The sequence below is a fragment of the Perna viridis genome, chromosome 4 (genome assembly GCF_037379345.1).
Source record: "Perna viridis isolate PV_CMFRI_1.1 ecotype Kerala chromosome 4, ASM3737934v1, whole genome shotgun sequence".
Taxonomy (NCBI): Eukaryota; Metazoa; Mollusca; class Bivalvia; order Mytilida; family Mytilidae; genus Perna; species Perna viridis.
The window spans coordinates 23,357,212-23,367,988 of NC_142448.1; the positions used below are offsets into that span (position 1 = coordinate 23,357,212).

The 10,777-nt window shown below is 34.2% G+C and overlaps 1 protein-coding gene across 2 annotated transcripts; it reads left to right on the forward strand.

The window, feature by feature from the left end:
• The first annotated feature begins 443 nt into the window (after window positions 1-443).
• LOC148619392 (meteorin-like protein) lies at window positions 444-10,777 on the forward strand. 2 transcript variants are annotated; one of them, XM_088579242.1, is made up of 4 exons: window positions 444-776; window positions 6,114-6,526; window positions 8,773-8,829; window positions 9,407-10,777. In XM_088579242.1, the coding sequence occupies exons 1-4, from the start codon at window positions 679-681 to the stop codon at window positions 9,706-9,708; spliced, it is 870 nt and encodes a 289-aa protein (XP_088435368.1). In that variant the 5' UTR covers window positions 444-678; the 3' UTR covers window positions 9,709-10,777. The 2 variants fall into 2 exon arrangements, with proteins under 2 accessions (XP_088435368.1, XP_088435369.1); XM_088579243.1 differs by lacking the exon at window positions 444-776 and adding an exon at window positions 5,488-5,637.

Sequence of the window (10,777 nt, forward strand, 5' to 3'; positions counted from 1 at the left end):
CACTGCCTGCAGTTTTCTCTTGTGCAACTGAACGAAACGGCAAAGTGTAAAGGGTTGGTTATAAAAGTTTGTCGAGTGCAAGTATCAGTATATTAGCAGTGGCCACTGGCCAACGGCGTTAGGTCAAATGAATTTATTACGATTATATAATAAAAATGGATTCTAATTCTTATTCAACTCTCTTGTATTTTTATCAATGCATGTACATCCCCTCTTCTGTAACATTGACATTATTCGGCCTTTCTTTAATTTAATACGTGAAACTATTTCCATGGTTCATTCCCGTTTAAGACTAGTTTAAAATAAAAAAAAATATGTCTTTTAATTTTTTAACTTAATTGTGTTACCTCATGCATGATCAAATGTATTTACATTGTAAAAGCACATACGTATAAAACATGTAGTATGTAAGACATCGGAAAGTTCTTTTTAAATACTTTGACAAGTTTGGCAGACGACAGTTTAGTCACGTGGAAGAAGTTGTTCAGTCGTTCAGGATTACGCGTGTCACTCTCGCTATCTATTGGCCGAACGATCCACGGCTTGTAGTCCAACCACTTGTCACATAGACCGAGTAAATATTTTCTTTATTGTCACTTTGATTTTAAAATACTCAAAGCTCTAATTAGGACTACAAGTGACACAAAAAAGACATGTAACTTTCATCTGTAAGTCGACATGGCCTTTACAGGTCTTATTCTATTTCTTGGGATTTTATTATCAATATTTAGTGTGGATGCATCGAATATTTGTGAAACTTGCGAGTGTAACATAAGGTAAGTAAATTCATTTTGTTATTTGACAAGTCAGTAAAAATATGAGAGAAGTATAATCCACATATATCCACTCTTTTCGAAGTCCATGTGTATTTAATTTTATCTTTTTAAACGATACGTGTGTAGTTACAGTTTTGTTACCAATCAATTATTTTTAATCAATTGTTGCCAATTATTATAATAAAATTATTCTTTGTTTTCATTTGTGAATCTAGTGAGTAATAAATGGGAGCCCGGTTGTCATTTTTTATTAAGGTAAATGTGAAAAATATGCATCATATACTGCTAAATATCAAAATTCTTGAACTATATATGCTTTTTTTTTGTCTTAATATGTTTCGATATTCATAGCCTGAAACCCCCTTTTATAAATTTTATAAATAAAGGGTATCCTTAGATGCCGTGGGAAATTTGTTCTTGGACCTTCAGAACAGATTCAAGCCCTATCTACACGGTCCTGTATATCGCCTAAACTGCTGGATTGTCTTCTTACAAGGCAGATTCAAATTTAATCTTTCATTATTAGCAATGAAATATTACGTATCTTAAAAATTCATATCATTCCTTTGGCTGAGTAAGTATAAAAGTTTCCTGAAGCATATAATGTTATACAAGTTCTTCCCGGTAAATAAGATGAATTTTATGCTAGTTTAAGTTACTTTCAAGTAAATTATTGTTAATGAACCATGTTACGACTGGTGCATTATTTAAATCTGCACAGTCAATAGTGTTAATTTATACTGACACATGAACTCAAACTTATAAAACCTGGACACAAAACACAATGTCAGGAGTACGGTCCTTTGCGTTGGGCGGTGATGGTCAAATATACATGCAAATGTTTAATGTACTTGTATGATAAATCATACTTGTCGGTCTAAACTCAGTGAACAATTTACACCTGCGCACTGTGGCGTACCCTTGAGGTCCCAGAAGATCCCCCTTTTTGTTGGAATTTGGCAAAAATGAGAAAATAATAGCCTGAAACCCTTTTTTAAATTTCTGGAACCGCCCCATCGAATGACTGCCGAAAGGACTTCAGCAAATGCAAGTAATATAATGATCGATATGCAGCTGATAAAAAAAACTAAAACATATGTACATGTATTGTGGTGAGGTCATTGTGAGATATATAATGCGGGTTCCATAACTGAAAAGAAGATATTTGTTGACTTAAAACCCTTTTTTTTTATTACAAACTGTATCGCATTATATATTGCAACTTTCTCCACCTGGTCATTAAGTGGAGCAGAGAGGACGTTCGCCCTCTAAAAGTTTGAAATATTTTTTTTAGCGTGAAAACTCGATTTTTTTACACATTCTACCTCTTTTAATTCTATTTAATTCAATTGTTTATACGCCTCCTAACCCGAAGTCCTAGATATACCCTCTTGATATGGTGACAAATTTTCTGCTTGAGTTTGAGTAAATAGGGACTGAAATCCGAAAAATGGTACCAACTTGGATGCAGTTTCTATTTGTCTTCAAAGTGACCTAGCGAGCAACTTAGTTTCACACAAATACTTTATATTTACTAAAATGAATCCAAGGGAACTCCATATATTATCATTCCTATTTGAATACCGACCCCCAGTCTACTCTATATACTCAATAAGTTTCTGGCGGAATGAACGGTTATCTGACAAGCGGAGTTCTCGCAATTAAAGAGTATACAGCCAACAAACTGATATATCAATAATGCAACTGCACAAACATTTCATCGACCATTATTTTTTTAAAATTTTTATCCTGTGTGTTGGGGAGGGTTGATGGGATTAGATATCGAATAAAATATCTAATAAGATTTTTTTTTCACGCAAGTGCAAAATATTTATATTTCAGCAACAGCCGAAACCAATATTTATATTTAAACAATTGAAAATATCGAAATTCATTTTTTTCAGTGGTAGAGTTAAAACAAAATTTCTCCAAAATTTGCGACACTTAGTTGTTTTCAAAAAAGATTTTAGACCCCATCGCAAATAAAATGGTCGGTGCCTAAGTGCACTTTCAAAAATATGATAGAGATAAACTCTTCGAAGAGTGAAAGAGGGTACAAATTGAAAATGTTCTTAAAAATATATACATGGATATACATTTTAGTTCCCTTTTAAGTCTATGATTCCTTCTTTAATGGTATTCACTTCATGTCTATATTCAAAGTCTATACAGAATTATTTCCCAATTCTTTAGATGTACTTGTCTTCTTTGTACAACAACCTACTGAGATAAGGAAGTCCTTAATTTCGTCCGTTTATGTAATTATAACCCTCCCACCCCTGCGCAAACGCCTTAACGGTGCTTTGGACATTCTAGAGCGTATGCACTGTTCTTGCAAAAACTCTCCATTCAAATATGGTCCTTCTGGTCACGTCGTTACTGGAGATTTAACCATCGTCGAAAACGAATCTCTGCGTAATATCCTTTCTAAAGGTCCCAAGTACCGTGAACCACGCTCCATAAAATGGAATTATAACTTTAAAGTTCTTAAAGATGCCGTCGAGGACTATGCAAGAAAATTGATAAAACGAGAACAAGAAGACATTGATTCTCTGTCAGAGTGGTTAAAGTCCGTGAGGTCTTTAATTTTGAAACGAATGAAAGTTTTAAGTAGGTCAATGAGTGCCAAGGCTACATCGGTTTTCAAAGACCCCGATGTAGCAAAACCATTGTCTACTATACATGACAAATATGTTGTCGTACCAGCAGACAAAGCCCAATACAACATTGTTTTCGTCTGCAAAACGTTTTACATCATTTAATCTCAGTTTCCGTTATATAGATGACGTATTATCTTTAAACAATCCTAATTTTGGGGATTTGATACATCGCATCTGCCCCAAAGAACTTGAGGTAAAGGATACTACAGACAATGTGAAATCAGCCTCATATCTTGACGTACACTTAGAAATCGATGGTAAAGGAAAACTATTGACCAAACTTTACGACAAATATGATGACTTTTCATTCAAAATTGTCAACTTTCCTTTCATCTGTGGCAACATCCCTTCAGCACCTGCGTATGGAGTGTTCATATCACAACTCACACGTTATGCCAGAGCTTGCCAAAACTACGCATACTTTTTGTATCGCGCTAGAACTCTAACAAATAGGCTTTTGGAACAGGGTTATGTTGCTACAAGATTGAAGTCATCACTACAAAAGTTTTATGGTTGTCATCATAAACTCGTGTATCGTTATGGTGTATCCATCTGCACCATGAAAACTGATTTATTCAACGGGTCAGTTTTCCTTTCCTCGTTTGTCTATCGCGGACGACTTTTTATGAGCAACTCGGCGGGTGTTTCTAGAAAAACAGAGGACGCTTACCCTACCGGTGCACCTGGTCCATGCTCACAGTTTTTTAGTTTTAGTGGGGTACGAGTTGCACAGTTGCTTTTGTTACTTTTTATGTATGATTTTAGTTACTTTGTGTTTTTTGTTGTTGTGTATGTCTGTTTTCCATGTCTGGTCTTTGTCCCAGGAATATATTCTTTTGATTTTCGCTATAACCTTGGTTCCTTTGATTACTCTTTCACATTCTTATTTGCATAAACTCTATAAATAAAACAAAATTAATTGAATGGTTATGTAGAACAAGATAAAAATGTTGGAATTTAACACCAAATATTTGCCTTATTACCGTAAGCAGGTCCTGACAAATCAGATAAATGACCACTAATTACTTTTATGCTAATTCTGCAGGTAAACACTTAAACAAATTTGGCGCGTTTGTAATTACTTTTCGTTTTCAAAACAACCTCATGGTGGGTAGGATCAAGATAATAACAAACTTGAAGGTCTTCATGAATCATTTTAAGATATAAACAAACATACAATCATGAAAGGAAGGAACGAACTTTAGACATAGAGAGACAATAGTAACATGATATTTGAGGCGAAATTGAACCGGGGATTTAAACGAAAGTTTCCATTAACTTTAGCATTGTCTAAAGATAAATCATAATAACCATAAAACATAAAATAGGTCTTTTATGATTTATTTTTGTCATGATTTGAGTTACTTATTATCTTCTCTTGATCTGGCCACCCAGGGGTATAAATGGGAATGATACTGAACTGATATGGTTATAACACAAGCATACTGGGACTTTTTAAACACTCGTTTTATTTTCACGGCAACTATGGTTATATTTCCCAATTAAATTGGTTATGGGTATTAAAATGTAATCCGATTTTGTGAGAATATAAAATGTTTAGGTTATATGATGGTGGGAGCCGGGGCCATGCAATTTGTAAAAATGGTCGTTATCTAGGATTTGTAGTGAAAGAAAGAGATAGTAAATTGTAAAGACTTATTTGAATGTCCCGAGCAACGGAGGTATAAGGGAATTAAAACGTTCTTCGGTGCCTAAGCTATTTCTAATTTATTTTTCACAGCGGGCCACGTAAGCACGAGTAAGGGATTTGTTATCGCGACAAACTTTGTCTCTATTTACAATTATGAATGTTATCTTTGTACCTTTTGTACACTGACATTTCCGTAGCTACCCTGTTATAGATAAACCGGATCATCAATCCTATATGCATTATGCTGATTACTTGTTGTATGCACCCTAGATTAGATTTACTTAGCTGGCGACGTCCTGCTTAACTTTGACCATCAGTTGTAGGGTATCAGTAGAAGTATCTTACCGATACCAACAATTACGCAATGTGATTGTACAATTTTTAAAACCTAGTTTGCAAGCTAGTATTAAACATGTTACAAAATTTACACAAGAAAACAATTACGTCATATTTCTAGGAAGGGAAGAATCCCTTTTCGATACAAGTACATGCGATATCCTTGCCTGCAATGTATACCCTCCTATTTAGCACTGGCTTATTGTCTTGCAATGTACGTATTAACTGGGAAGGTGTCACGACTAGCTGAATTACCTCTACGTGGACCTTTAATAAATTCTGTATGCTCTATAATACTATAGTGATGAATTTGTCAAAGAGACAACAACCCCATCGGAATGAAAAATGTCGGCTCAAGGACACCCATGGGTCTTCGATGAACGAGAGGAAACCTTCACACCACAAGACAGGCTGCAGCTTACTCCTACAACGTAAGAGGTTGGAATTCCGTTCCTCCATACCTCTAGGATGGCACCAAGTCAGAAAATAGTTTGCCAGACAACCTCCTGTAGCACTGCTGGAGTAGCTGCCGCTGGTCCTGTTAATGTAACAAAACACTTGGCTTTTGATTCTAGTCACGCTTCGTTTTTTTTCATGATCATTCTTTACTAATTGTCAAGCTTATTTTTATAAGCACTCAATTTGAAGTGCATTTAATTGTCTATTCTAAACTGATATTTTATATTTCAGTGAGGAGTCATCGGACGTACGGGCAGTGAGAAGTGTTTCCCCAGTTTGTGACTCAGGAGAATTTAAATGGTACAACGTATATGGTGGTTCTTTAAGAATTTCATTCAGACCGAGATTTACTGGTGAATTTCAGCTTTGTTTAATTGTAGAGGCAGAAAACTCTAGAGTACAAGTGTTTCAGGAACTCTCCCAGACTCCTACACCTTATAAACTATTTGGATTACCACCGTCCTTAACGCCAGTAGCATCAGTAGATGGAAAGACGGACGAAATATGTATACCAGCTTCTACAGATAGTATCAATTTGTACTTCGAGTCTGAAAGGACAATAAAATCTACAGGATTTAGCTTTGTGAAAATTTACTTCATAATGGAGAAGAAGAACGAAGCCTTATATTACAATCCATTAGAAGGTAACTTTAGTTACTAGTAATTACTACATGTATATGGAGCTATTGTTTAAGATCGAGAAACTTTGTATTAAGTTAATGGGTGCATTCCGCCAGTGAGCAAGTTTACACAGCATAACTGTATGGCTTCGTAGTCAAACAGAAAAGACGTGTTTCTGTTGTAAAAGGAAGAGCATTCTTTCTCTACTTATTACTGGAGTAAAGGTTTTCAGAAAAACCTGTTGATTACACCGGTATTGTCGTATATTTATTCATAAATTCCTATGTATACAGTACAACAAGTGTACAAAATAAGTAAACATTCCAGTAAACTATAGGAATAACGGTTCTGTATGTGCCATGCAGGTGTGCCAATAAAGGGAGAAAATTGAAAAAAGTCCGGGTCAACATTACGATGTTTAATTAAATTTGGGTCTTATTTAAACCAGAACTCTATAGTAATCTCCATCTGACAAGAGTGTAACGATGTGTTGATACATGTCGTACCAACAATGACAAGAAGGTCCTCAATGAGCTTTTAACTAGTATCATTGTTGGTTCGTCTAACATAATCTCTCTTCTTTATTTGACAAGAAATAAATTCGAAACAAGCAATTGATGTTTAAATCGCCGGTTATATGAAAACGTATTAAATTTTACAGTGACAGTAAATAGATGATTATTGTCCCCATGGAAAATCAATGGACATGAATATTTTCATTTTAAATAAGTTCTAATGCATTTGTGATGGATTCTATTTATTTTTGAATAGGTCTTCATGCTTTAGGTGTGAAGTGATTCACTTTAAACACGTTCCGTCATAGAATTTATTTCAGCCGATCTGGCAGTTAAAACCACACAATAGAATCATTTAACGATCTAATGGTCAGTTTTTGTTATTTTCGCTACAAAGATAAAGTTTCTCGCGTCATTTATAACGGTCCATTTAGTTTTGTGTATCGCTCTACTGGGTATATAATGTCACAAAACCTGAGAGTCTTGCTTCCTTTGTTCGTTAATCAAATTAAGGTCTTGTACCGACCTAACTGAGAATCCTGCATCGGGTAGACAATTTTGGTAACCCTTTTTGAGACCCTCAGAACCATGTATGTAATAGAACTTTAATGTTGGCTGGGTCGGGTCGGTCGTTAGAAATACATTATACGACTTATAGACATTTCAAGTTGTAATTGATTGCAACAAATGCATTAAAACCGTGGGTTATTTTGATCATATGCATGATATGTGTTATTATATCTTTGACACTGAGACCCTCAGCTTTGGTCCTCTCTTATATTCACAGCAGTTAAGTTGTCAGATTTGACGAATAACTTGTTTTCTTAAACCTAGATACGTGAAAGCAGATTATTTGGGACAATTATTGATATTTTCTTGTCCGTTTAATTTATGATAGTATACGAATTGGAATAAGATACTTAAATTATCAGTCATTATGACAGTTCTTTGTAAAGTCAAGGATGAAAAGTTGTTTTAAAATTGTTCATGACCGGCCTTGATGTCATAACTAACACCTCATCAAACCGTCCTGAATCACATAAGTCAATGAGGCTATTATTTCTCATTGAAAGAACTGGATACAAAGCTAATAAATAGAAGATTTTCTATTTTAAACGTGTAAGACATGCGAAATTCTTTTCTATAAAGTTTGAGTTACAAGATGACCTAGGTGATAGCGTATAGTAAAACAAATTTAACAAAAGAGAGGTTACAGGTGGACAGAGTATCTCCTTACTTCATCTAGAATTGTATCATCCTGTCTAGATGGACCAACAGATAGATAAACTTACATGAAATATCAAACTATAGTAATATATTGTTCTCTGTTAAAATAAAATTGAAATTTGAAGAATGTTTTGAAAAAGATTTTTACCCGTTTGTCACTGTTCAAAATGTAACTGACATCATCCATCAAAGTCCACATGAAGCGAGAACGTTTGAAAATCATTCAATGCATTCCGGAAATATTCTGAATAAAAATACACGATTTAAAATCAGAAGATGAAACAAATGTGACCTATGTTACTACCATTTCGTTTTCGTTTTCGTTGAAGATGAAAATGTATGTCTATATAAATTGAGTTATTTAAAGCTGAGTTTTTATATCCGTAATGGAACTGGTATGAGACCCTGTTCACGTTCAAAGTGCTCATTTTTGCAACTTCATATTTTTGCATTCCTGGCATATTAAGTGCCCATTAAAACTTTAAATTAGGCTTTGCTTCTAATGTTTTGAGAATATTTGATTGCAGAATGTCGACCTTGTACAGATTCCGAACTTATTGAGGCTTTCTGTAAACACGATAATGGTAAGTGGATTACTATTTACTGTATTAATTTGTTGTATTTTATGAGTGTCACTTCTTTACCAAGGTTTTTTTTTCTGAGATTCAGATTGCATGCTGTTTCTCAGGATATTTAGTAACAATGTGCCCCCATCTCGACTTTTTTTTATAAATTCACAATGATTAAATGTCGTGAGCTAATGAATTGTCATCGTTTATAGATTAACTCTACATATTTTCAATTTAAGATAATATTACATTTTTTTCCGTTGTGTATGAGACGTTGTAGCGATGTGGCAATGCAGATAATGTTTATGCGTGTCCGCTGGAGGGTGAAATATTCCGTCTAGAATGACATCTTATAACCAGATACACTTTAACCTTTAACATCTTACCATACATGACATCATGGAAATGTCACTAAAAAGAACACGGGTTTTCCATTTAGATTTTCTGTTTGGTCTCTCACAAAAAAATAAATTCCACGAATACGATATGTACTGTTATATATTACAACATTATGTAATAATGCACTACCATTATTCAATCATTTCAATCTAGTGTTCAGTTTTCTGCTTAACTTGTTTTTTTTTATTTCCAGTGGTAATAGGATCAATGTCCAGTGTTGTGGATCACGGTAACCAGACACATATAAACATTCAGATATCCAAAGTTATACGCAAAAGGATGTATGTGTTCGATAGAGTTACAACAAAACCTTACTTAAGGGAAACTATGACCAGACATAAAAAATGTAAAGTTGAAAATGGTCCCGGACAATTCTTATTTACGGGATCGAGGAGGCTAGGGACTCTTAAACTGACCTGTTCTCCTTACTTGGTCGATTGGAATACAGTGGCCCAGAGGGCTGTTAAGTCTGGGGACATGAAATGTCCTTTATGACGAACCTGGAAGGTGTAACTTCAAACTGTGATATTGTAGACAGTGCAATGACTTTGTAAATAACACTTGAAAAGTTGTTATTAAGTTTCCAGAGTTTAAATTGTTATGATCTCCAGATGATTATATTTCACGTTAACGATGTAGATATGTTTCAATTTCACACATTTCTGCACTGTAAATTTTAATATACTTTCTAGGTGGAGCTGGTACCTGCTTACGTTACCAGTTGTATTGAAATAGGGCAATACATACTCAGGTGTCAACAGTATGGACCAACTGTGACATTGTTACTAACTGTCATATATCTACACAAATATGCAGGGCACCTGCTACTTCGATAAACATTACCTTCTCAAAAGAAAGAAAGGGTTCAGTTCAGTTCAGTTGCTTAGTTGTGACAAATTAATATGCAAGCAGCTAAGGTATTTCTGAACCAATATCACTGAAAATACTTTCATTCATGCATGAAAATAGTATTGCTGTAAAATTAATATTTTATTTGCATAATATTTTTGGAATTTAAATGGCATACAAGACTGGCAAGCTTAGATATATGATAGCCAGTGTGCACTTTTACCACATAGAGGGTTATGTAAATTTATACTGACTATTCTAAGTGACTTGCTACTTCTTGATATAAATATATTTCAAGTTCGAACATATAGTTGTACACCTATTGTTGAATACGTTTATTTTTTTCTCTACAATTTGAAATATGTTCTTTTTCATATATTAAAGAAAATAAATTACTGTTTCAAAACATCAACAACCCATGACGAGTATAATGAAACAAATGCATTTCAAGTATACTACATGCGTATATTAGCATGAATTTTTTATGTAAAGCATTTGTGTCTATTTTTATTTCATTTAAAACATATGTTATATCATGCCTATCTTATCTGTAATGTATAAAAGTGCACTGCACTATAAAATCCTGCATATGATATATCCAGAGGACAGTCGTGTCAAACCATTGTCATCAGGCTATCTAAAATATGTTACGATCTCTTAATTGTTACTTATGTGTTCATAAAGAAGGAAAATAGAATAAAACTTGTAAAAGCTG